The following is a 27297-nucleotide window of genomic DNA, read 5'->3' on the forward strand; positions in this document are numbered from 1 at the left end:
ACTTAAGTAACCATATGGAACTCGAGCCCACATTTATTATGGATTTTAAGTTTTTTTTTTTAAATTTCATTTTAATTTGGATATACAGAAATATCTAATCTTATTCATATTGGAATTAGTTTCAAATAAATATCGTATATCCAATGTTCTTATATTCTAAAAAAATCACCAAATTCAATTCAAAATTCGGATTCAAAAATGAATATAGGAATCTGTTGCAGATTCGATAAACATTTAGCTGCATTACTTTTACCGTTCATTTCCTTTTCATGTTTTTTTTTTAATCAAATATATTTCTTCCATTTATCTTGTCAAGACATATTCGATTATTTCTATATTAAAAGTATATTTACTGGAAAACGAAGAAAACGGGTAAAACCGGTAAAAGTATGGCCGTCCAAGGCTTGACGGCTAGGTGCTGTTCAAGGTCACGCGGAGATGGTCAAAACAGTGGGTCAGGTCCGACTCTCGGACCGAAGGCCGCGAAGGCGGGAAAATATTCAATCGAGCTCAATATATATTTGGGTTCCGGTGGGAGGAGCACTTCCCTGAGTGCCCTATTTAAGCCATCTCAGACTCTCCGCCACTCGCTTTCCTCTCTCGCCTCCTTTGCTCTTCCTCGTCACCCTCCTTCCTCTCCTTGCTAGCCGAAGGCGACGACGTGCAAGAGTGGGGAAGCGGAAACCCTAAGGTATAATTCAATCTTCTTGTCCCCTTATTTCTTCTCTGCTTTTCGTCCCTTTCTCTTCATTTTCGTCGTTTAAGCGAATCTTTATCTTGCTTGCTTTTGCCATGAATTTCTTAGATTTGTGCTGGCCTGCTGAGTAGTTGAGTAATCGGAGGTTTGAGGTGTTCTGGAGTTTGGGTTTAACGGCGTTCGCGTCCTTGCTCTGTTGGGCTTTTATCTGGTCCAATTAGATGTATTTCCCGCCTTTTTTCCTCATCCGAGTGTGCGATTTGGTGCTTATTGGTGTCGTTTTTGTTTTACATTTGTCTTGTTCTTTTGTTTGGGGAATTTAAGACCCCCAAATGTGTTTTCTTATTATGTGATGCAAAAATCAATTATTATTGTGTATGTGTTTATTCTTTTGCTCGTTCTTAGATTGCTTGGTTGCTTGTTTTGCACGTACCTTGTTCCCTTATGCTGTATTATGTTGATCTCTTACGTGGTAATGATGGGATTTGTGCATCTTACCTTTGTATCTTTGAGACGATGGATTCGGGAATGGGTGCTTGATGATGGCAGAGGCATGCAATATAACGAATCTTAATGTCGTTGCTTCCCTGGATTCTTCTCTACTTCAAAGGCATGCACTTGTGTATGCGTGAACTAGTTATGGCGGTCAAAGATTTGGTGATGATGCTGTTGCTGCTCTTTGGATTATGCCAAAGGGCGGTAGAACATGAAAAGGAATGTGCGGAGCTGCTTAGTATGGGTCATGAGTTCTCAAAGAGGAAGAGACTAAGGGTTAGCGCATTTTAGAGAACTTAGAGTTCACAGCAAGCGGTTATGGGGAGTTTTGCATTCATTTTGATTCCTATCTTAAGCAGCAGCCTATTTCTGTACGAGCTTACAGCAAGCGGTTTGCATATGGGTTTAGAAGGACACAACTTTGGAGAAACCTGCGTCACTTTTATCCAATTGTTACAAGGATGGAGCGTTGTCCAGTCCACGTGTTTCCATCATCATAAAATTCATATATTTCTTGTTATCTTCATGAGATTTTAACGCATGTATGTGGCTTCTTAGACGTCTGGCTGTCTGGTGCACTTTTTTTGCATATGCAAACATTTTGCTGTCTATGTCTGCTGCTGCTAACACCATAGATCAATTGCTATACAAAAGAATTGTATGTCCATTTTCAAAATGTTGAAGTTCTGGATTCCACAATGGTAGCATGTTTGTTGTTTTATGGGTGCTCAATGCTCATCTGTAGTCTGATGTGCCTGATTAATTTATTCAATTAATTTTACTTTTTCTCCATTTATATATTCAACAGTAGATGTTATATTTATGAGCCTTGTAGGTTTTTGAAAACTTGCATTTGTTGATGGTGGATTCCTTTTTATGGCCACTGATTTATTTTTGTCTTTAAATATTGTTTTCTTTTGCTGCTTATGTTTTAGGGTTGGCCTCTAATGGGTGTGTATTGCTTTCACTTTTCACTTCCAGGAGTATCTACTTTGATTAGTTGAGCGTGCAATTATCAACTGTGAACGCCAAACACCTCTTATTTATATGTCAGTTGAATGACACTTCCACTTCTTCTCATGATTCATATGAGTGGAACCAGTCCGTATTGGGTAAGTAGAAAAACAAGAAGATGGAGATTGCTCCAGATCAGGAATGTTGTATTGCAGATAATAGTTTGAAGTGCAGACAAATTTCAGAGGAAAAGGCACAATCTGGCGAACAATTTGATGAGACTACTTTAAGGTCTTCTACAGTGGTACAAACATTTGTTGATGCTAGACAAACATTGGATTGGGTCAAAGATGTCAACCCTCCGGCGTCTGGCCTTGCTTCTGATGACCTGCATATGCATGGGACGAGCAACTCAAGTAAATCCAAGTCTGGGAGGAATAAGCTTCCTCTGCAAGTAGGTGGTAAAAGTTATTCCCTACGATCAGCAGATGCTGGGGCTTCAAGATCAAAGTTAAATGATACCTCCAAGGCTCCCGAAGATATAAATGCTGACTCATCACAGCCTGTTGTTACCAAAAAGCGCGGGCGGAAGAAGAAACAACAAAATTCAAGATCAATAGATGAGATTTCTAGAATCAGAAACCGTGTCAAGTGTATAATTAGTCGAATGCATTATGAGCAGAGCTTGATTGAAGCTTATTCTGGTGAAGGGTGGAACCGTCAAAGGTGTGCAAAACCCTTCATGTAATGGTATCTTTAACTAATGAAACATCTGATTAGTATAATGTTAGTTAGTAGCCAGCCAGCTAGTTCATGGCCATATGGTAGCACCATGAACCATGGACTAGTTGATACTTGACTGATTAGGCTGACTAGTCACTGTGAGACTGATGAGTAGGTTTCTGGTGTCGGTTCTACATTTGGTTGCTTTTCTTTTCCTTTCTTGTTAAGAAGTACTACATTTGGTTGGTTTTCTTTTCCTTTCTTGTTAAGAGGATGGAAGTTCTTAGAAGGTCTCTTTATCTCTCTCTCTTTCACACACACAGATACATGCCTCCTGTGGATGCCTTCCAGTGTCTTGACTTTTTTTTTTTTCATAAATGTAGCATATAGATAGATGAAAAAATATGTGCAAGTATGAGAAAAAAAAATTGAGAATTCAATGTCTTGATTGGGTTTTGTGAGCCAAGAAATCAAGTTTTTTTTTTATTTTTAGGACCTTGCATGACCTGATTTATATGTTTGATCTGCATTGTTTTTGTGACCTATAGATTTTTAATATTTTTCATCTATGAATATCGTTGGATTTATAGGAAGTTGCATTCATAGTGCTTGATAGCTAGGAGGACTAGGAGTCTAGATACATTTGAAGGCATGATTGACTCTCTCTCTATATATATGTACGCGTGCATCTGTCTGTGTGGGTGAGTTATGTGATTTATTTGATTTCATAATGGTATTTTTGACGTTCTTTTATTGCTTTTAGCACTTTATATATTTCCTTTAGCGATTTTATTTAGATAACTGACATGGACTGACTTAGACTGATCAGTCTTAACTAGTCTACATTAGTCTTTTTAAGGCCTTGATGGACTTGTATCTGGCTTCTGATTTTGACAACTTTGTTCAATACGTAAGAAATAATGTTGTCTAGAATCTGTTTTTTCTGCGTCTTTTGTGGGGAAGGTCCACCAGGTTGTGCAGCTCAGTACCATGACGAGCTCAGCCTTGCTTTCTTGAATTTGAGCTAGTATTTTGAGCTCTAGTGCAGGTAGGTGAGGCTTAGGCTTCACTTTTGTGGACCTATTCAAATGGGTGGTGTCATTATTTGCCCTCTTCTAAGCCAGGCTTTATTCTGTTGGTTCAGTTTGGGCAGGACACTTTCTTCTTGTCACCCCATTAGTCATCTGCTCAAATATGATAAGTGGCCTGCTCTGCGTTTAGGCCTCATTGTGCAGCCTGGGGTTGAGGCTTGTTAGGGGATGGGTTAGGCTTTAACCATAGTCACAAATAACATCTCGGAATTTTAAATGGCGAGTTTTTTTTTTAGTATAATACGCCGAGCCTGAAGAAAAGGGGAAAATAGAAAAAATATGGTAAATTTTTTAAAAAACTAAAAATGGGAAAAAAATAAAATAAGTGAAAAACTAATAACACAAACATCAAAAGATAAGTAGATTTGCAACAAATAAAAAATAGAAAATGAAAAAAAAAACTGTATGACATTAAAAAAACTGAAGAAAATGAAAAACTGAAAAAAAAATGGAAAAAACGTTTCTTTTTTAAGTTTTAAATGGCTAGTTAATTTATCGTGTTTTTTTTTGTTTTTAATGTTTTTTTCAAAAAAACACGTTTTTTAATGTTTTAAACGGCTAGTTAATTTATCACATTTTTTTTGAAAAAAACACGTTTTCTGTGATTTTAACCAAAAGCAGCCTGATTATGACAGGTTGGGCTGATCAATTGCCCATCTTTTGTATGTTTGTGGACTTAATAATAATTTTCCTGATTTTGTGTTCTACAATTATGTTCTATGTGCTTCTATTTTTTTTTTATGCTTGCCACCTAGTTTGTCTTAAAAATACAAGTATGGTAATTTTCTTTCATTTTTTTGGGTTTGAATGCTGTTTTTATATAATTTTTAATTAAAGAAGTGAATGAAATAAAAAACATGAATTGCTCAGTTAAACAAACTCTAGAAATAAGTCTTCAAGAAGAATAGTGGTCTCTGATCTCCATCATTTTGTTGTCAGGATGTATGCAGTGTTCTTTTAGGGCATGGGCTTCTAGATTGCAGGGGATTAGATAATGCTGCTGTAAGCCTCAGAACTAAAGGTCGTAATATTGTTTGGAAGGTTCAGTTTTTTTCTTGTTGCTGATGCATGCAGTCGGTTCCAGATTAGGTGGAGATATTCTAAATGTCATAAATCCTAATTATATGTAGATGCAAAATACAAAGCATAATGAATGATGTGTTTTTTCCCTTCCTATGAAAATGTAGCATAAAAGATCACTATTCGAAAACAAGTAACATGGTCAGCAATCAGCAAACTGTGTGCTACCCATTGGGTAAAGGAAGCATCGTTGGTATCTAAATGGGTTCAGTAGAGACTCTGGCTTGTTCTGGACAAGTTGCTAACTAGTTGTACCTGGTCAGCTTTTTTTTCCAGATCCTCTGGTTTGTTCTTGACAAGTTGCTAACTAGCTGTACCTGGTCAGTTTTTTTTATATTCTCCTTGTCTCATTATCATTCTTTTATCTAATCCATGCTTTCTTTATGCCATGGATCGTCACAACGACACAACCCCATTTGATTCTTCAAATTGTCCTGGATAATCTTAGACCCTGTCTGTGCTTTTGCACTCATCTGCTGTCCTTGATCCAGTAGGACCCGTACCATTAAGTAGTTGAGGCAATTGGGCAGATAGCTGGATTGCAGTTTTCCAGAAAAGTTCTACCTCATTATTGTTCAGTATGAAATTATTGTCCCTTTTATTGGTGTCTTGAGTTTGAAGCTGGCTTGTTCCTAGCAAATTCCTCACCCTGATAGTTGTGAAAGCATTTTGTGGGCAGATAGAACTGAAAACTATGTGTGGTTGAGGCAGTTAAAGCCAGTGAACCAAACAATCACAGTCATACAATGAGTGGCAGTTAAGATTAGTGAAGCAAACAATCATAGTTGTAGAAATACGAACAAGAAGAAGACGAAGAGAAACAATGATCACGATGTAACGTGGAAAACCCTCAACACGAGGGAGAAAAAACCACGAATGAGGAGGAGTTGGTGCCCACTAGCAGCCAGACTCTCTCTCTCTTAAGATTATCATTAACACTTAAGGATTAGGGTTACATGACTTAAGTAGAGCCCAAAACGGGCTACAAGGCGGGTCGGGTATGGATCCGGACCCGAAACACACAATCTATCAACACTCCCCCTCAAGTTGGGCATACATATCAAACATGCCCAACTTGGATACATTCCTCTCAAATGAAGCTGAAGGAAGAGCTTTCGTCAGAACATCAGCAGTTTGGTCTTCAGACTTCATGTAAGGTAAGATCAACTCTTTCGCATCAATCCTTTCCCGAATGAAGTGACGATCAATTTCAACATGTTTTGTTCTGTCGTGAGAACAGGGTTGTTGGCTAAGTTGATTGCAGACTTGTTATCACAGTACATCTTCATAGGTCCTTCAATCTCTATTCCAATGTCAGTCAACAATATCTTCAACCATAATAACTCTGACACTCCCATAGCAACTGCCCTATATTCTGCCTCTGCACTGGATCTAGAGCAAACATCCTGTCTCTTGCTCCTCCATACAACAAGGTTTCCTCCCAAGTATACACAGTACCCTGTAGTGGATCGACTGGTATCACCACAACCTGCCCAATCCGCATCAGAATAGCCCTCGATTTCCACAGTCTCTTGTTTCACATACAGGAGTCCCTTACCAGGATTTTTCTTCAGGTAGCATAGCACTCTGTCCACAGCCTTCAGATGTGCATCGGTTGGCGCATGCATGAATTGGCTCAAAACATTCACCGCAAAGGTGTTATCAGGTCTCGTGAGGGTAAGATAAATTAGCTTCCCAACCAAACGTTGATATCTTCCCTTGTCTTCTTCATAGAGAGGCTCTCCATCTCTAAGACTCAACTTATGCCCAGTGTCAAAAGGGGTAGGAGTAGGTCTACATCCCAATTTACCAGTTTCTTCCAGCAGATCTAATGTATATTTCCTTTGGTTTAGTACAAGACCAGTACTAGACCTAGCAACCTCCATACCAAGAAAATACCTTAGCTTGCCAAGATCTTTGAGGTCGAATTCTGTAGCCAGTAATCCTTTTAGCTTGATAATCTCCTCCTCATCATCTCCAGTAACAATCATGTCATCTACGTAGACGAGCAGGAGAGTAACCTTGCTCTCCTTCTTCTTCACAAACAGAGTGTGATCTCCATTTCCTTGTTTGTATCCATGACGTATCATCACTCTTTTCAGTCGTTCAAACCACGCTTTGGGCGATTGCTTAAGGCCATACAGGCCTTTTTCAGCTTACAACACTTTTCTGGTTCTTCATATCCTGGAGGCATATGCATATATACTTCTTCTTCGAGGTCACCATTGAGGAATGCATTCTTAACATCCAGTTGATACATCTTCCACTCCTTCATCACAGCTAGGGATATAACCACCCTCACAGTCTTCATTTTCGCAACAGGAGCAAAGGTTTCCAAGTAATCAATTCCATATTTCTGGCTAAACCCATTGGCCACAAGTCGAGCTTTATATCTTTCAACGCTCCCATCTGGTTTGTACTTGATGGTATACACCCATTTGGATCCAACTAGTTGAGCGGCTTCAGGAATCGTCACCACTTTCCATGTCAAGTTTCTTCTTAGGGCATCTATTTCTTCTTTCATTGCATCAGCCCACTTGGAGTCACTTTGAGCTTCAGCGACAGTCCTGGGAATCACAGCCAAAGAGAGAGTAGAAACAAAGCACTTGTAATCTTTCCCAAGTCTGAAATAAGAAACAAAATTACCAATGGGGTGTTGAGTACATGACCTGACACCCTTTCTCAGGGCAATGGGAAGATCGTCATTCTTCTTTTCAACCTCATCATGAGTCTCCACGGTCTACTTGGTAAGACTTGGTTCATCCAGGGAAGGAGTGGCATTGGGATTGGAAGTAGATCTAGCATCACAAGTCATCACCTCTGTCCGAGTACCTCGCCTAGAGTAGAACTGTCCAAACAACTGAGGGCCTTCCTTCTCAATGCTATTGTCACCCCTTTCCTCCTTCTCAGGCACATCAACAGTATTAAGTGATTCTGCTTTCTTGTAGTCCAAAAAATCTATAAACTGAAGTTCCTGTCTCTGAGAATACTCTTCCCTGCCCACAGACTGCTCCCCTGAAGAGGATTCGCACCAAAGTAAGAGGCATGTTCCAAGAAGGTAACATCCCTCGTAACATAAGCTCGACCAGTAATAGGATCAATACATTTGTATCCTTTTTGCGTAGGGGAGTATCCAACAAAGACACCTTTGATAGACTAGGATCAAGTTTCTTGACATTTGGACTGTGATCATGGATAAAACATACACAACCAAAAAACACGAGGAGGAAGAGGAAATGGTGGACGACTGCCAGGAAGCAACGAGTGGGGAGTCCTACCATTCAAAACACGACTGGGCATGCGGTTAATAAGATAGGCACTAGTAAGAACTGCATCACCCCAATAGTGTTTAGGAAGATTTCTTTGAAACAAAAGAGCCCTGGTGACATTAAGAAGTTGACGATTTTTCCTTTCAGCTACCCCATTTTGAGGGGGGGGTGTAACTACAGGATGTCTCGTGAACAATCCCCCGTTGTCTAAGAAACTCCTCAACAGGCTAACACATGTACTCACGGGCATTATCGGACCTGAAAGTTTTAACATTCGCACCATACTGGGTATGCACAAGAAGAATAAATGTCTCTATGATGCGAGGAACCTCGCTGCGGTCTTTTAACAAGTATATAAATGTAGCACGAGAGAAATCATCAATGAAAGTGATAAAATACTAGAAACCTTGACGGGTATGAATGCCCGAAGGTCCTCATACATTAGAGTGAATCAGGGAAAAAGCTTCATTAGCACAACTAGAAGAAAGAGGGTACGAAGCCCTCACATGTTTGGCAAACTGACAAACATCACAAGAAATGGAAGACAAATCAAAGGAGGAACACAAGTCTGGAAACAAATGTTTCGAAATCCCAAAAGGTAAATGCCCAAAACGTTCATGCCAGTACATAAAAGACTGAAGACAATCTTCTCTTCTCTTATCTGTCATGCGAATCGCTGTCAACAGAGCAGTAGCCACACGTATGGGAAGACGATATAATCCATCAGAAGCTAAACCAATCCCAATCCTCTTCCCTGTCACCAAGTCCTGCAAAACACAACGATCGGCAGAGAATATAAGTTCACAATTCAATTCTTTAGTAAGTCTACTGACTGATAAGAGATTTAAAGGAAACTGGGGAACATGTAAAGCGCCCTGCACATGAAATTTGTCCAACAAGGACAGAGTGCCTTCGCATGCCACACAGGTAGAGGAACCATCTGCAAGAGAAACACGTTCCTTTCCCGAGGACAACTTATACTCATGAAACAATTTTGGATTACCTGTCATGTGATGAGTAGCACCACTATCGACAATCCATTCCCCCACAGAAGAGTTACCTTGATTGCCAATAACCCGAGAGCATGATTAGCTGTAGTTCCCTCTGAGGTCTCAATCTTGTTGACATCGATCCTGCCCAAATAAGCCCTTAGTTCACGAAGCTGGTCAGCAGAAATGGAGACTTTTTCTCCACTGGATGCTTGCACCTCAGACACAGGCATTCTCCCAATCGAAGATCTCCCTTTGTTTCTCTTCTTTTCTGGATGAAGATCCCAACAATAATCCACGGTGTGACCTGTCTTCTTGCAGTGAGTGCACCGGCGAAGGGATCTAGACGGGCCACCAGGACCACGACTCACGAGAGCGGATCTCTCGTTATAGGGCACAAGTTCCCTCTTCCCTTCTTTTGTAACAAGCCTCCTCTGTTCTTCCGCTTCAATACAGGAGTACACATCTTCAATACTGGACACCTCCCCTGAATTCAGAATCTGGCTTCGAACACCTTCAAACTCATCATTTAAACCTGCTAAAAATAGGAACACCCTGTTTTCCCATTCATGAGCAACATAGAGCGCCTGATCATGGGGACAATGCCAAGGAATATCAGAATGATAGTCAAGCTCTTCCCACTTGGCTTTCAAAGCCCCATAGTACTCTGCAACAGACGAGTTCCCTTGTCGAATGCCATAGACTGTCTTCATTACTTGGTAAGTACGAATTGCGGTCTTCTTTTGGCCATACATTTGCTCGAGGACCACCCACATGTCTCTAGCAGTCTTCTTCCGAAGGATAAGGGGCTGAATATCGACGGAAACGGAATTGACAATCCAAGTTTTCACTTGATTATCCTCAAGAAACCAAGTATGCCACACATCACTTGTTCTTGCTGGTTCGGGGTTGCTCCCATCAATATAGGCCATGCGACCACGGCCAGCAATCCCCATAGTCATAGCAGGCGACCACGAGAAATAATTCTCCTTGGTGAGGCGAAGAGTGATGACCTGCATGGGAACATTCTCAGTTCTAAAAGCCCCTATTTCAGTGGGATTGGTGTTGACGGTTGACGAGGAAGAGGCTGCCATAGTCACAGACCAGTCTAGCTACGGGAGAAGCCCAGTAGGCAGCAAGGAGCAACAGCACAATAAAACACCAAAAAAGGCAGAGAGCAGGCAACGGACAAAACGGAGAACGCCTAAACCTCACCGACGAAAGAGACAGCAACAGAGAGGCAGCGCCGGAGAAAAAAACGAGGCAGAGCGGCGCGGCGCTGGGAGGAAACAGACTGCCGGAACCAGGCAGAGCGGCGCACAGGCGGAAGCAGACCGCCAGAACCAGGCAGAGCGGCGCTGGGCGGAAATAAACCGCCGGAACCAGGCAGAGCGGCACGGCGCCGGAAAAAGACACGGCGGTGGGCGATGCGTCAGATGACAGAGAGGAACACCGCTAGACAGGGCGTCGCTGGGCGGAAGCGGCTGAACAGGAACAGCGCTGATCAGGGCGTCGCTGGGCCGGTCGTCGCTAGGCGGAGACGGCGGAATCCTGAGCGGCGCTGATCAGGGCGGCGCTGGGCGGAGACGGCGGCGGGGCGACAGACGAAGCCCGGGCAGGAGCGTCGGACACGAGCGTCGGGCACAGGCGTCGGGCGAAGCTCGGGCACGAGCGTCGGGCACGGGCGATGAACAGTGCCGGGCGAGACGATGAACAGTGCCGGGCGAGTCAATGAACAGTGTCGGGCGAATCCTCCTCCAACACGGGCAAAAGACAAACCAGAAACGCCGGAACTTCACGGCTCTGATACCATGTAGAAATACGAACAAGAAGAAGACGAAGAGAAACAATGATCACGATGTAACGTGGAAAACCCTCAACACGAGGGAGAAAAAACCACGAATGAGGAGGAGTTGGTGCCCACTAGCAGCCAGACTCTCTCTCTCTTAAGATTATCATTAACACTTAAGATTAGGGTTACATGACTTAAGTAGAGCCCAAAACGGGCTACAAGGCGGGTCGGGTATGGATCCGGACCCGAAACACACAATCTATCAACAATAGTATATGATGAGTGTAAATATAAGATCAACACAGAAAAGTTGCTGATGTATTAATAAAAGTCGTAAAATTTAAAAATTTATGAGCTTTTCATGTTGACATCCCTTTATGTTTCATTACCCTATTTGAACTTCAAAATGCCCAACTGAGAAGACATTTTATGGTTGCACACACAATGGTTCTTGCTGACTTGATTGTGGAAATTGGCTGATATGACTAGGCAGTAGTTGGTTCTACTTCTATATTAGATGTGACAAACAAGAGGTGGTGTAGATGGACTAGACAATTATCTGGTAGACTGGTAGTTCATTCATTTATGTTGTTTAGTAGTATTTTCTTGAAGGATTTGTGATGCAATAAAATATATCTATATCAAATTACTGCTCGTATATGACTGTATAATTTTCAAGCAGCTGCTACAGTGCATTTGAATATCATTTGGACTTTGCTAATTTATAGTTTTTAAGTTTACAGTCAAGACAAGATAAAGCCTGAGAAGGAGATCAAGCGTGCTACATCAGAGATCTTAAAATGCAAGATAAAAATACGTGAGTCATTCAAAGATCTGGAGTCCTTGTGTGCAGAAGGAAAGCATCAAGACTCTTTATTTGATTCCGAAGGACAAATTTACAGTGAAGATGTATGTTAAGCAGTTGATTACATTTTCAAAATTGACGAATTTCTTTAAGTTTAGACTGTTTAATTTAAATGATACATCAATTGAGAAGTTGCTATTTTTATGTGTCAGATATTCTGTGCCAAGTGTCTATCAAAGGACCTATCTCCTGATAATGACATCATACTCTGTGATGGTGTTTGTGATCGTGGATTTCATCAGATGTGCTTGGAACCTCCTCTTCTTAAAGAACAAAGTATGATGTTGGTGTTGTGTAGTGATGTTGCTAAGATATTCTTTTCCTTATCCAATATATTTTAGCCTGTTGTAGTTTTTTTGTTCAGTACCTCCTGGAGATGAAGCTTGGCTATGTCCTGGATGTAAGTGCAAGCTAGATTTAATCACTTCTCTGAATCAGTATCAAGGAGCTAACCTTTCCATTGACGACAGTTGGGAGGTGAAGTTGCAATTTCTTAATTATATGGTGCTTCATGCATGTTACATCATCAATGCATTTCTGTAGACTCCTCATGATTGAACTTCACAGTATGTTTATTTCTCATTGCAGAGGATATTTCCTGAGGCCGCAATTCAGGTAGATGGGACACGGCAAACTGATGACTTAGGACTTCCTTCAGATGATTCGGAGGATACAGATTTTGACCCAGAAAATCCTGACCCTGAGAAGTCTGAGAAGGAAGATTCAAGTTCTGATGAGTCCGATTTTACGTCTGATTCAAGTGGTTCAAGCTCCGGTAGGGTGTCTTTTGTTAAGGCTGAGAGTCTGGAGTCCTCTGATTCTTCTATGGATGCGTCTGAATCTTCAGAAGATTCAAAAGGATCAAGAGAAAGCGAAACTGTGGCCAGCAACGCAGAGATTTCAACCGCAATTTCTGGGAGAAGACATCTTGAACACCTGGATTACAAAAAGCTGTATGATGTAAGGCTTGTAGACTTTTCTTTTAACTTCAATGATCTTTTTGACCTAAAAGGCTAAAACAGATTTGTATATTGGGTCTTCTGCATTCAACATGACATGGTGAATGCTTACATCCTTCAGCAGTTCTGCAAATGGGTTCCAGGCGTCCAGCATTGTAAGGATCAAGAGTTTAGGTATCTTATATCCTGTAGGGTGAGTTTTGTTCTAAATATAGGCTGTGTGGATACAGGATGGCCCTTGTCCATTTCGTCATGCCTCTTTTCTTGCATCTTTCATTAGGACAATGATGGAGAGCATGAAATTCACCTAGGACCGCGTAGTCTAGAAACACCTACTCTTTAGAATGATGGCTTATGCAACCTCCCTGTCTTGTGTTGTTTGCATTGTTATTTTGAGGCCATGTGAGATGGGAAGAGCCTATGATACTCTTATTTTGACTTCCTTGAATCCTATCACATGCTTCCACAATAGAACACTAAAGTTGTGGTTGTCATGGTGGGCACTTAATGTCATAACGACTAGTCGTAGTAGGAAAGAAACAGTCTTACCCTTTGGTTGCAGTTGAAGATTTTGGCTGCCAATATTACCTTCTTAATGCTGAAGTCATTGCAATTCTTTTCTTGTTTCTCGCTCAATGTGGAGATAGAGTTGGCTGGGTGGGGAGGATTTGGGGATGATTTAAGATGCTTGAAAGTTGCTGGCATCTTGCTGGGCATGCTGATTATGTTGAGATGTTGTATTTTTCATATACTACCAGCATATAAGATGCTTGAAAGTTGGTGGTTGCATCTTGCTGGACATGCAAATGCAGTGCACCTTTCTTAAGTGTTATTCTCAGAAGATTTATTGGTGAGACAAATACACTGTGTGCATGTTTTGTGTTTCATTCTTTTTCGTCTATGATACTGAGATGGCAAGTTGCTTTGTTAGTTCCTAGTGTTCTCATCCTACAAATGAAGCTTCTCCTGGAGATCATCTTCCGTGCAGTATATCCTTTTGTTTTTTGGGGTATCCAGTTTTTCACTTTATGTGCTCAAGATTTGATTCTTGAATCTCATTAAGTTTCTGTGTTGATCTCAACATCATTCTTGAATTTTACCTTAAAATCTGTAATATATGTAGGAAGCATAGCTTTGCCTGTTCTTCTACTGTGTTCAACTTTGTTGGGACGTTCATTTTTCTTGTCCTTGTTTTAATCAAATATCTTAAGTGGAGATGTAGATGCAGAGGGTAACAATTATTTTGCTGTTGCTTTCATTTACTGAATGTATTGTTTTAAGCTGCTGGTCGTAGTGAGCAGCATAAATGGAAGAATGAAATGGGTCATCACGTTAATTCTTTATGGCATAATAAATAGGACTATGTTCATAGGCTTATTGTCGAAATGCAGGATTTGTATATATGGTCCTTGAGGTTCGAGTAAAATTGTATATGTTATTAGTGCGAAAGCTAAATAAGAAATATTACAATTAAAGTACAGAAATATTAAAGGAGAGAAGTTATGGGGTGTGGAATGGGACACACAGTGCTTGGTGTCACAGTTTTTTTTTTTGGGTCCTAAGTCATCTAACATGTCAAGAATCATCCCAATCACATGATTATTCAAACCAGAAGTTTACTAGGTATAATGTAACTCAATGAATGTTGCCTCAACATTAATCTTCAGAGCTTTTCCATCAGTGCCCCTTAGCAACAGATTCACAGAACCTATTAGAGGCCCTTGACTGTTATTTCAAATCTGATAGTTTGTGATTGCTTCTGGGTCGAAGTGTAAGCTGGGGCATGCCATAATTCAATGTTTCAATCTCACAGGTTCTATAAAATATTAAGTTTGTGATTGGCGATCAATGTGATGATAGGTATTGGTTATGGAATGATTTAGTGACACTTTTAAACTCTGGATCTCTTCCATACTGGTCACTTTGACCAATTTTCAGAGGTTCTCGACAATTTTAGAATTTTGATCTCCTCCATATCGTTTGCTTTCTTCTTGCCAGGCCCTGAGCTTTTGGCCCTTGATTCTTGTATTTAGTTTCTTTCTCGACAATTTTAAGAGTTTTGATCTCCTCCATATCGTTTGCTTTCTTCCTGCCGGGCCCCGAGCTTTTTGTCCTTGATCCTCGTGTTTAATTTCTTTCTAGACAAGTTTTAAAATTTTGATCTCCTCCATATCGTTTGCTTTCTTCCTCCTGGGCCCTGAGCTTTTGGCCCATGATTCTCATGTTTAATTTCTTTGGTTGAACTATGGATGTGATTCTGTTAGTTTTTCTTTGTCCTCATGAACGTCTGTTTTGATATTTCTCAGGAGGAATATGGAGGTCTCCCTTCTAGTTCAAGTGATGATGAGGATTATGTTGATACTGAGACCCTTGAAGATGTAAAGGTCAGCCCTTCTGAAAAAAGCATCAGTTTTCATGACAACCAGAACAGTCAAGATTTTGAAAATGCAAAACAGTCGAAGATATCTGAGAGAAAGCCTCGAAAAAAGTGTATGCTATCATATGATTATTCTCTCACCGGGTCACCTGCAATAGCTACCCAGAATGGCCAAAAAAAGAGGACACTTCAACAACTTGAGGTTGAAGGTGACAAAGTCCAAGATGTTGCTTGGACACCTCGACGCAGAAAGTACACGCCCGATGCATGTAAGGTAATTTTATCTACACTTTCTTGCAGGCCCGTCTTAGTGAATGACCTTTATGGTGTGTTTATTGTTCTGCACGAGAGAAATCATTTGAATGGTTTGCATACTGATAGAGGAAGAATTTGATCGGTTAACTATATGGGGGAGGCTAAACTTAAAAAGTCTTTTTATGATTATTAATTTCTTCTAGTAGAGCTTCAGAATTGAAGTTATCTTGCTTATGGAATTGCACATTAGATTTTTGTTTTCCTCTCCTTGTACTGTCCTTTTGTTGTCCGATATATTCAAATTTGCAATGTTGATCAAAGAAGTTTAATGTCCAGAGGCTTTACGAGTCCTTCAGCGAAAGCCAATATCCCACCAGGCAGACAAAGGAGAAATTGGCAAATGAGCTGGGGATTGAATTCAAGCAGGTGTGTTCCCGTGTTGTGCATTGCTGTAGTAATGTTTCTTTTCTTTAGTAGTTATTCTGAGTGTCATGCTGTTTATTGCCAGGTCAGCAAGTGGTTTGAGAATGCTCGAAGATGTGTTAGAGGAGCAGTTAGCAGTAGATCAAATGAAAATGCTAATGCTTCTGGCCATGTGGATGATAAGGGGCAATCCTTGATGGGTAAAGATGGCAACCAAGAAAAGAAAGCAAGCATTGGAATGTCGGTGGAAGATGCAGCAAATAATTCAGTCACTGATGATCAGATGGCCGCTAGGCAGTTGATTCTTGACCAGAATGCAGTAGGGTATGAAAATCATGACATGGGAAACGAGGGTATGCTTCCTGTTGCAATGTCTACCAAAGATGTAGGAAGCCCATTGGGAGAATGTCCCCCTCGTTCTACTCCTGAAGGTGGTAAGAATGAAAAAAGTGATAACTTCGGAGCAGATGCAGAATAACTAATCCTTGAGTTGGAAAAAAGGTGCCCAACTGCTTCTGATCTTATTCCGATGGTTCGTCATTGTCCAATCTATTGATGCAATTTCGTCCAAGGTAGAAGGCAATCTAGAATGCTGCAGCCATTGGATTTGGAAGGTGCCCAACTGCACCGAGTTCAACCTGGCAGGCTGAAGTACCAAAGTATTGGAATTACTCTTATTCGTGAGACTGGGGGTGAACATCTGACTTGGATTTTTTGCTAATGCGATGGATCCAAGACTAGTAATTGCCTTCATGGCTTTATGTAACTACAGTCTGTTTTCTCCAATTAGATATGCGGTATCGGCTGCAGTTTGTCGTATGTCAGTGTTCAAGGACAAAGGATGGTTCGAGAAAATGGAAACTTGGAGGAAATGTGAAATAAGAGAATCATTAAATTTCACGGTTGTAGATGATGGAAGGAGCTGATTATTTGCTTACCAATTTTTTTCTCTCCTCCCCGAGAGGAAATTGGAGTTGACAAGCGCCGAGGAAGATTTACGCCAACAATGGTGGAGGCAGTGGAAATGTTAGCGTAGGCATGGGTTTGGGTACTCGAAGGTTGATGATCTTGTGACAATAACATTTTCTTTGGCCACAATTTTATCTCGTGGCAGGGTCTGCCGAGCTGCAAACCCTAAATTTAATTTTCTGGATTCGTTTTTTAGGGTTATAGAATTTTGTTTTCCCCTTTGATTTCTCCTGGCAATCTCTGGTACCTTCTCCCTCTCCCTTGGTCGATAAACCATATTTGGGAGTGTTTTATTCTGGAATCTATGAGGATGCACCCTATTCGATTCTGCTAGGGTGGATTTTTTTGTTCTTCCTTGCGTTTTGAAGGCGTACGTTCAGGAATTTGAGAATTTCACCCGTGTTTGATGGCCTATTACAGTCACACACGTGCTTTTTCTTTTTTCCATCAAGTTCTCCATACACGGCTATGGAACTTATATTTGCTATCGTGTACCTGAAATGCTTACCTGGTTCTGGTACTTGTACTTGCTATTTGGCATTTGAAAGTTAGCTGGTTGTTGGACTTATATGTGCAACTTTGCCCTGGAAGATTGTGTTTAGATGACACTTCCTTTTCGGAAATGGCGTTTGTCGAAGCTGGAGTTTTCACAAACTCAGTTTTGACCTTCACCAAAACATGCTTTAAAAAACCGATTTGACGATTCGACATTTTGTGTCTCCAAGACAGCTTGAAGGGTCTCGCTCAAGCACAGCACGCCCAAAAAGTTTAATGTTTAGATGAAGTGTTGGATCTGGTTTGAGGGCCGTCTCTCTATTATACGCATATGGTTTTTCCCTTTTCTATCATATGGAGTCCGAAGTCGGCCTGCCCGGATCTTGTATTAGCCATTACCTCTCACCGGAGGATGGAAAGATGGCTGGCCTGAACGAGGGAGGATCAAAAGGAATAATAATTTGTAACTATTTTAGAATATTAACCAACGAACTTTTTTAAAATGTTTGAGGACAAAATGTGAAATGGGTATTTGGTAGGTGTTAAGCGCCCAAGCCCCGGGTTCTCTTCTCGAAAGAAGTACAAGATTCACATGAAAAGCCATGTGGTTTATGGGCATTGTGTACACGACTGGAACTCCTACGAAACAGTTTGTTTATGAAACGGATAAAATTTTACCCATCCTCTCTCAAGTGTGCTTGAGTTTTGTGACTGCCCTTTCGTTCTACACCAACAGCAAAGGTCAGAACAAGGGAATCAAATCCACCTCAAATGCACGGCGGAGAAGGAAACGAAACCGTGCAAAGAAAAGAATCTTGCACGGTGAAAACAGGAAAGCGAAGAAGAACTAAGCAGCCAATAGAGCTTTCAAATCACCGCGTAACTTCTGAGAGTCGACAAATGGGCGCCAAATTATTAGGGAAAGTTTTCAAGGAGCGGCCTAATTCAGAAAATGTAAAGAGCATTACAGATATGATATTTGTTTAAAAAATAAACCCAATCCGTATCTAAATATGAATCTGATCAGACATTTATGTATTATGTATATTTGAATCCAATCAGATATCATTTCTTAAATTCGAATCTAATATCTATTTTTTTTTTCAAAAAGATTAAGACTTAATCGAATATCTGATAAAAAAATAGGACAGATATATTAACATCACTATGTTTATGGTTCACATTGTTATGGAAGAGCCAAGTTATAGAAAAGAGATCGATTTTCTACAAGAAAGGTTTAGAGAGAGAAAACGATGAAAAAAGAAACAGGAAACGAGAGAGAAATTTTTAATTTTCAACTCAAAAAGTGTTGTTCAGATTGAGCAATTCCCACTCAAAACTGGAAACAATTGGAAGACCCGGGAAACAAGTCTGGTCCGGACCCCGAAATCTTGTTTTGAAATTTCCGTAACCGGCCAGATCAATTGAAGCGGCGGGTGGGAAACAAAAAATTTGAATCAGCAAAAGCGAAAACGAAGAGAGGGAGAAGATGAAATGAAAAAGAGCGCCATTTCCTTCGTACCGGCCCTCGCTCGTTCTGCGATCGTTCAAAAGGAGGCCCCCTCTCTCCTTTCCTCCACTCTCTTCCCCTTCTTCTTGCTCTTGGTAGAGTCGCCCGACCGCCATAGCCATGTCCTGCGACCAAGAGAACCGAGCACCAGTCACGCGGGCAAGGGCCAAGAGAGCCGCTGACTCCTCTGCTGCCACCGTTCCTCCGCAGAAGAAACGCGCCGCGTTGGCCGAGCTCACCAACCTCATCGACGCCTCTTCTAGCGCCCCTGCTCGATCCAGAAGGAAGTCGACCAAGGCCTTCGCTGGAGTTGATCTTGGTGGTAAACCCCAAACATCCGGTGCCGCATCTCGGCAGAAGAAGCGCGTCGTCTTGGGCGAGCTCCCTGAACTCGCCCGTTCATCGTCTGGTGCGGCAGGCCGAACCAGGAGAAAGGCGGGGAAGTCGCGCACTCGGGACGACAATGCCGACCCCCTCGACGATGACCCTCAAATGTGTCGGCCTTATGCGTCCGATATCTATGAGTTTCTTCGGTCCTCGGAGGTAGACCAACTTTATACACCGAATTTCTTTCTCCAGCTTGTTCTTCCTTTTCTTTTCTTTGTGACTTAAGCTGTGGTTTTCTGATGGATTAGGAAACTCTTATCTCTTGGCTTCCGGTGTGAATCTTTGATGTAGCTTGATGTTTCAATGATCTTTTGTTGTTCTTTTATCTTTTTTGGTTTTTCCGAATATTTTTGAGATAGCGACCATGTCATGGCATGTGCTTTTGATCGTTCCTTCTTACTTTTATGCGGATGCGATTTCCACTCTCCGAGGCGTTCTGTTTAAAGAGGGACTTTTTGAAGATTGAGTTGTTCGAACTTATCTCTTGTTTGATTGCCATTGGCCTAGTACCCACGTTCATTCTCGTTTTTCTCATTTCACCTGTAGCTGCATAGTTCTTATATTAGTAGAAAATCTTCGTTCTCAATTTGGTTCTTGCAGGTCAAAAGAAGGCCATCCTCTAATTACATGGAGTCCGTTCAGAACGATATTACTGCAAATATGAGATCGATTTTGGTGGATTGGTTAGTCGAAGTTGCAGAAGAGTACAAGCTTGTTGCTGATACTCTGTACCTCACCATCTCCTACGTCGATCGGTTTCTCTCCGCTAACGCGCTTAACAGACAGAAACTTCAACTGTTGGGTGTTTCTTGCATGCTTATTGCATCGTATGTATTCGCCATTTATTCCGTTCCTATTTCTTGGTTTATTCGATTTCGTACTTGTACTAATTTTCCCCTTTCTGATTTAGCAAGTACGAAGAGATTAGTCCTCCCCATGTCGAAGATTTCTGCTATATAACTGATAATACCTACACTAAGGAGGAGGTATAGTCGAATCCTTTTTAGTTGATCAGTTTCTATTATCGTCTCTGTATTTGGTACGATACAATTCCATTTGCATCTTTGAATTGATTGTTGGTTCCGTTTGTATGTTCAGCTGGTGGAGATGGAAAGCAAAATACTCACCTTTTTTAAATTTGAGTTGAGCAATCCAACAATCAAAACCTTCTTAAGGCAAGAAAGTTAACCTACTTTCTTCATTGTGTTCTGTCATCCTATTTTGCTTCCGTTGAGCTTTTTTTCATTATGTATTCGTTTCTTTTTCTTGGCTATCTCTAGCTTGGGCAGGAATGTGGCTGCTATTATTTGCCAGTTCTTTTCATTCCTTACTGATTTTATTAGCTGAAACCGTCTTTTTGTTCTGAGACGGTTCACTTTGGTAGACTAGCAGGTTGACCTTTTTAGTTAAGCTGAAACAGCAGTTGCCCTAATTGTCACTGTTTACTTTTTCTCGTGGATTATGTTTCAAATGGTTTGAGTTTTCTGTTAACTTGCTGTACTTTGTTCTTGCTCAGGCGATTCGTAATGGCTGCTGAAGGAAATAACAAGGTACTTGCTTGCTTTAGAATGGCTGTCCTTTGTTCATTATTTGTCTCGTGCTTCTGAGCTCGCTTATGTCTTTCTGATTAATTAAATGTTTCCCTGCAGTCCCCAAATCTGTTGCTGGAATTTTTATGCAATTTCCTGGCTGAATTAAGCTTATTAGAGTATGGCTGCCTTGAGTTCTTGCCTTCACAGATTGCAGCGTCAATTTTGTTTGTTGCAAGATTCATCATCAATCCAAAAACACATCCTTGGGTAAATCGATCAACCTTTTTTTTTTCTTTCATCTGGTATGATATCTAGGAGGCACTAGACATAATCCAAGGCATTATGATTTCAGACAATGGTTCTGCAAAATGACACCGGATATAAACCATCTGAGCTCAAGGATTGTGCCCATATCATACATGACCTGCAATTGAACAAAAGGCAATCCACCTTACTAGCAGTGAGGGAGAAATACAATCAGCACAAGGTGGACTCTTATTTCCTCTCCGTATTTTGTGTTGAGAATTAAGATGTTTTTCCTTCCTCACCAACTAATTTGATTTGCATGTTATTACAGTTCAAATGCGTCTCAACGTTAAATTCTCCTGAAGAGATTCCGTCAAGTTTCTTTGAGGACCTCAAGTGATGAATGGCGCAGTAAAGTTTGTGGTTGTGAAGTTCAGGAATTGAGGTGGTGTGAAGGCTTCAATCTGTACAGTTTTTTGCAGATGCTTATGCAAGTGAGATTCATTCAATGGAGAATTATTAGGTAGTAAGTTGGGACTTTAAGTGTACTGCACGAAAGCCCTTGTTTATGAAATTGTCAGAGAGGCAACCACTTGGGCCTCTTATGGGAGGGGATGTTTCTGCTCATTCTCCACTTACTGGTCAATCAGCCAGTGATTAACGAAGTTGTTAATGCTAACGTAAGAAAACTTGCAACATGGGGCTAGATCATCCTTTTGTAGTATGACGCAATTTTGCATGCCTTGGGTGAGGTTTGAAGTTCACGCGAATGAGTACTCTAAAGCACTCCTCGTCTCAAGATTTTCATGAGTGCTACTGTTTGTAGATTAATTCAGTCCATGTTTTCTCTCCTAGTATTCTGATGTGAAATGAAGGCTCCCCTTCCTAGTTTCAATGACAGTTGGTTTCACATCCGTGTTGGTAGATCACTTGAAGTAATCAAATAACTAACGGAACTTGCTATAGCAAGTAGATTGGATTTTGAAAACTGAGTTTTGAAGATCCAGTGTTTGTTGAGATGGGGGGAAAAAAAACATGACTTAGACATACAGCAATGGGTTGGGCCTTTACGATTCTCGAGTTCGACCGGAAAAATTAGTAAGATCCGACATGGAAGGTTTAAGTACAAATCGAATTATGTTGGTGGTCCTTATTATGTGGAAAGCGTTTGTTCTCTTCCCCTTTGCTCCTACCCTGAGTTCGGATCCAGTTAAAATCTACAGTTGGATTTGATTCTGATATTCATTTTCTTACACGGGGAAACTGATTTGAGTAGAGACCTGCCCCTTCTTTGGTCACTGGATCGATGTGTAATAGAAAGGAAGAGGCGAACTACTTTCTTAAAAAATTAGTAAAAAATGCGAAAATAATGACACTAAAATTTTGAGTAACTTGATCACGAAAACAAGTAAAGTTTAAAGAAAAATGAAGTTGTATTGCTTATAATATATTATGAATTTATCATACGTGCTATAGTAAAAAATGCATGCACTCAGTAAAAGTGAGGAATAAGGATAACACAATAGAAAAGCGACAGTCATTAATAAAGCAAAAGTAAACCACTTGAGAGGTCGTCTTAAGTGAATGTTGTTCGTGTAAGGGAGGAGAAGTGAGTTTCCCTAAGGTTGTGTTTGTATTATCATGGATCTTAGGTTCACAATGAGGAACTCAGATTCATAGATTTAAGGTCGGGCCCTTCCCCCTATTTGGCTTTAAATTTATGGTTTTTAACATGTATCATAGATTTAAAATCCATGCTATTGAAGCCTTCAGCTTGTTTAAACTAAGGATCTCCCCAAAAACATATTTCAGTGCAGCTTCAGATCTAAGATCCGAGGCTATTAAACACAACCTAAGGAGCGTTTTCATATGTCAGTTTTATTGTTTCCTAAATTTATCTCAAAGATTGGGTCATAAAAGGTAGACTATCCCAACTGTTCCATCATGAATACGCAACACTTCCCTTTCTTTTCCTCCATTCAAACAGAGTGTAACATAGTATTATTGTTACCAAAAGTCTTTTTTGCATTGGGTGAACTTAACTGGTAAGAGGAAATGCTGCATCAGTGGAAGCCAATTCTCAGGTGTGTTTGTTGATGGTAACAACCTTGTTTGTGGAAATTTCTTTCCTTGTGAAGTGGATTAAATGTGATATGCTTTTTACGGGAAAACTGCGTCTTACGTTTATCCCTTCAGAAAAGTGATCTCATTTGCTATGGCAGGAAACCCTCTTTGATAGGAGAAATGGCCGTTAAAAGTAGGGCTGGGCATGCGGCTGGCTTGAGCTGGGCTTATAAAAATATAATATAAACATATATAACATAGAAGAAAAAATATAAATAATAAATAAATATGTAGATACAGGAGAGTTGGTAAAAAAGCAGACCACTTGGGTGAGAAACATATTAGTTGTTTTCTTACTTAAATAATAATTTTTTGATAATATGCTGTACTATCAAAATTTTGATAGTTGATTTTTTTTTTTACAACAATGACTTGAACTAAAGTTTGATTTATATTAAATTAGTATTTATAAACACATTAAAAAGTTCATATTTTGATTAAGAAACATTTTAGCACGAATTTCAGAGGTTGGTTTTTATAGTAGTCTCATATCTACCAATCACCATATATGTATACATTGTGGGGCTGGCCCGAGGCCATTCTTTTACGGCACAGGCCCGGTGCAACACGAGCTGGGTAGCTGAAAGCCCATCATATTCGGACGTTCATTCTTAATTGAAAAGTGTTGTGATCTGTCCACGAACAAGATGGGGCGATTATTTTTTCCTTTTGTTTGGTACCGCAATTCAGTAGTAGGAGAATCAAACAGATGCAAATTAAAATTTTACGAGTTTCTTCATTAAAAAAAAAAAACCTTTGCTGTTTCCATGCTTAGGATCCTGGTTGCCACCCTTGGAAAGAGTTGTGCATCGCCGATCATCTTCTTGTTGGGGACAAAGGGATACGGAGAAAAACCTGTTTTCACACCTTATAAGTCATGAGAATCACGTACCTCCCTAATTGTAACGCAAATACTCATTTCACTTCTTCTGCTGCTTCCTTCTTCTTTTTTCTTTTGTCTGGCTAATAATCAGTTGCCATTAATGTGGTTGCCAGCTTATTACTAGTCACATCATGGATCCTGTTTATGTTTTGTTTTCAGAAAGGTGCAATGTGAATGTCACCATCTTCAATTTCATTTGCGTTTCTTTATTTGTTTCTATTATTGTCTTGTTAGGGCAAACTTCACAAGCAAATGTTGTTTGATTAAATTTATCACAGGCAAATGGTGTTTGATTAAATGTATATACATTTTGATCGCATTATTGTGGCAACAGAGTTTATAAAGCGTGATAGGCGATCTGCCGTCCAATAAATTTCTGTTTCTCTTGTGCCTTTCAAGTGAATGACAAACCACGTGCATTCGTCCAACATCTTCTGATACCGGGATTATTGAGCATGATCACGTTGTCTTCACATAGTTTGACATACTGCCATCCAACTTAGCCTTGTTTGTCCATATATTGTATTCACCTTAGTTGGGGAAATAATTGTGAATTTGGATAATGGGGTCAAATTGTTTCCGAAGCGTCTGTCTGAGAGCTGTTGGAAGATTTTTCTGGTTGAATTTTCTGGCCATTTTGTGCATGGAAAAATTATATCCGTAGAAGATACACATCTTTGAGTCCAAAAATTCAAGGCTTCCTATTTTCCGTTTGTTATACTCCCTCAAACTTCTAGCTGCCGCAGAGCAATGTGCTCGCTGCCTTTTGAATCATTGAATGTACTCACCGCAGTTAACCATTTAAATGTAGCAGGGACTGCTGAGAGTTTTATCAAGTCATTCAGAATGTTAATACCCATTCTTCTGTCTTGCTATATTTGCGGTTCCGAATTTTTAGTTTTTTCTTTCTTACGACTTCAGAAAAGAAAGAAGAATGTGTAGCGAGCACCGATATACAGGTAAATTTCGAATGGCATATGAACACATTCAGCGGACAACTCAACCACGACAAACAGTTTACTATAGTTAAACTAAGGAAAAGAAGGACCGTCCTGTCTTAAACGTACCAATGAACTCGAAACTATAAATCCGTTGGCGGCCGACAACAGTCAGGTGAAGATGAATTTGTAAAATTTGGCATGTTCTATTATACACACCAGGTTACTCTTGCGGGTTTGTCATTTCGATTCAGCTGCATATAGTGCGACGTGCCTCATCAGCCAACCTTCTTCTCTCAGTAGCCCTGCAGAAGACTCTGCAATCAACATCAACTTAGAAGCCAAGAAACAATGCTCCTGATGCTGTTGGATTGAAGGACGTTTTGCAGTTCAGAGAAATTGACAGATGCCTAATTCAAAAGGATGGGATATTACCTGGCCATAACTTTGATGCATTGCGGAATGAAATTGATCTTGAACCTAACTGTGGAGTTCGCGTCACTTGTGAAGGACCTTTTATCTGATGATTGAGAAGATCGAGTGTGACAGATCACCTCTGCAGCTCACAGATTTTGCAGAGTAATTACAGAGATGCATTAAGGACGCTGCCTTACTGAGCACACCATTTCCTGGAGAAGACCTGGTAGGTAAGCGTGCAAATTATTTTGGGTAGTTGAAATTTTTCAGTTAAGGTATAAATCAGGATGTTATCTTGAGAAAAGTGATGAAGAAAATCAGATGGTTTAGTCTAAGACACTCATAGTAGAGGAAATAAATACAAACTATGTCCTTGTTAGCCCACATGGGCTGTCTGAATTGATTCGTATAAGATATTCAAGTTAAAATGACATCAAAGTTTGACGTCCTTGCCTTAAAGGCTGGAGCAGTATGTTGGCAAAGAGGGGGACCCAAGTGGCTTTAACTGCTTGACATGGGCCATGAATCAAAGTCCGTATCCCTCCAAGACCTTCCTGACTTGAACCATAATCTCCTCCCATTGAATAACTTTTCAAAAGAAAAAGCAGCCCACAGGAAGCATAGCATGAAATGCCTCAACACTTCGTAAAGGGGAATGCTAGTTTCAGAATAGTAATAAAACTAGTATTTCTGACTCTTGAATGCCTAAGACGCGCAAGTTCGTTAAGGAAAATTCTTGTCAGAAATGAGCAGTAACTGATTCCAAAGGTTCTAAATTGCTGCTTATGATCACCAATATGCCGTCAACATATAAAAATAAGTACTGGTAAAGTAGAAAATCTAGTAAATCTGTCAAACCATGCAGAAAAGCATTCTTACATCTAGTTTATGAATATATTAGCGTTCTGCAAAATCAATTGTCAAATCTAGAGGTATGAATCGGCTTGATGACAGATGAAAAGGACTCGAGAGGATCAGCTCCGTAAATTTAACAGAACCTCGAGCAACATGTCAAGTCTTAAATCTGTGGATCGTGCCTTCAGTCTCAGTTTTAATCTTTAAAAAGTTAAAACCCATTTGCAAGAAATGGCATTCGTAAAAACTTACCGGCGATCGCGTAAAACCAGCCAGGATGTTTAAGCCACAGCTCTACACTTTGTCTCAGATGGAATATCAGGTACCAACAACAAAATACTCTAGATACAGTTATTGGATCGGGTTTCCATAGCATGAGATTTGGCAGGGGCAAGACGTCTAGACATGAACAAAGAGAGCATAGTGCGAAAATCAGCCAGCTGATCTTGAATCTTTTCAGTCTGCTCAACTGGGCGGCCATGAAAGAAAATGAACATTGGATTCAGGCCATTGCACAATAGTGAGCAGCCCTGAGCCGATGAAGATGTGAGAAATGGGTGTCATGTTTGCTGCTATAATTACGAGAAACAATAGAGGTGGGTCACCATATTTGTTCGATTCTGTAAAAAGCGGAATTTTTGACGAATTTTTCCTAACTATGGAGGGGAAAAACTGTTTCTCGAAGATGACATTTCTGCTGGTATGAACTGGATTATAGGTAAATGCGAGCATCGGTATCTTATAGCCTCTACAGTTTCTTACTGTAGCCCAAAGACGCACACGGAAGGATGTCTAGAAGCCTTTACCACCCATCACAGCGTGCACTCAACTTCCTGCTTTATTTCAAGGGATGTTGCGCGTAAACTTTGTACTAATGATTCCCTGTCAGAAACTTTGTGGAGCTTCACGAGTCATTGCTGTCGAAGGAGTCGACCCACTGTGGGGCAAGTTTGCTGAATCATGGTTATACCA

General features: G+C 40.5%; 2 protein-coding genes and 1 long non-coding RNA gene across 3 annotated transcripts; 2 read left to right on the forward strand and 1 right to left on the reverse strand.

Moving 5' to 3' along the window:
- Positions 1-559: 559 nt before the first annotated feature.
- LOC116250734 (homeobox protein HAT3.1) lies at positions 560-17289 on the forward strand. The gene is made up of 9 exons (XM_031624616.2): positions 560-691; positions 2174-2872; positions 11834-11999; positions 12108-12231; positions 12320-12432; positions 12544-12915; positions 15221-15565; positions 15883-15972; positions 16055-17289. The coding sequence occupies exons 2-9, from the start codon at positions 2325-2327 to the stop codon at positions 16445-16447; spliced, it is 2151 nt and encodes a 716-aa protein (XP_031480476.1). The 5' UTR covers positions 560-691; positions 2174-2324; the 3' UTR covers positions 16448-17289.
- Positions 17290-18877: 1588 nt separating this feature from the next.
- Positions 18878-21872, forward strand: LOC116250914 (cyclin-A3-1-like). The gene is made up of 8 exons (XM_031624903.2): positions 18878-19486; positions 19931-20157; positions 20241-20316; positions 20429-20505; positions 20847-20880; positions 20980-21129; positions 21215-21349; positions 21440-21872. The coding sequence occupies exons 1-8, from the start codon at positions 19064-19066 to the stop codon at positions 21506-21508; spliced, it is 1191 nt and encodes a 396-aa protein (XP_031480763.1). The 5' UTR covers positions 18878-19063; the 3' UTR covers positions 21509-21872.
- A 3303-nt stretch (positions 21873-25175) lies between these two features.
- LOC116251471 (uncharacterized) lies at positions 25176-27016 on the reverse strand. Its single transcript, XR_004171685.2, has 3 exons — positions 26578-27016; positions 25489-25693; positions 25176-25370 (listed from the first exon to the last, which is right to left on the reverse strand). It is a non-coding gene; the product is annotated as an uncharacterized LOC116251471 (long non-coding RNA).
- Between the last annotated feature and the right edge of the window lie 281 nt (positions 27017-27297).

This window comes from Nymphaea colorata, chromosome 3 (genome assembly GCF_008831285.2).
Source record: "Nymphaea colorata isolate Beijing-Zhang1983 chromosome 3, ASM883128v2, whole genome shotgun sequence".
Classification (NCBI taxonomy): domain Eukaryota; kingdom Viridiplantae; phylum Streptophyta; class Magnoliopsida; order Nymphaeales; family Nymphaeaceae; genus Nymphaea; species Nymphaea colorata.

Coding starts and splice junctions, on each gene's coding strand:
- LOC116250914 (XM_031624903.2), top strand. CDS start 19,064: ATGTCCTGCGACCAAGAGAACCGAGCACCAGTCACGCGGGCAAGGGCC. Junction 20,158..20,240: donor TCTTGCATGCTTATTGCATC/GTATGTATTCGC, acceptor TTTCTGATTTAG/CAAGTACGAAGAGATTAGTC. Junction 21,130..21,214: donor ATCCAAAAACACATCCTTGG/GTAAATCGATCA, acceptor TTATGATTTCAG/ACAATGGTTCTGCAAAATGA.
- LOC116250734 (XM_031624616.2), top strand. CDS start 2,325: ATGGAGATTGCTCCAGATCAGGAATGTTGTATTGCAGATAATAGTTTG. Junction 15,566..15,882: donor ACACGCCCGATGCATGTAAG/GTAATTTTATCT, acceptor TTTAATGTCCAG/AGGCTTTACGAGTCCTTCAG. Junction 15,973..16,054: donor TGGGGATTGAATTCAAGCAG/GTGTGTTCCCGT, acceptor GTTTATTGCCAG/GTCAGCAAGTGGTTTGAGAA.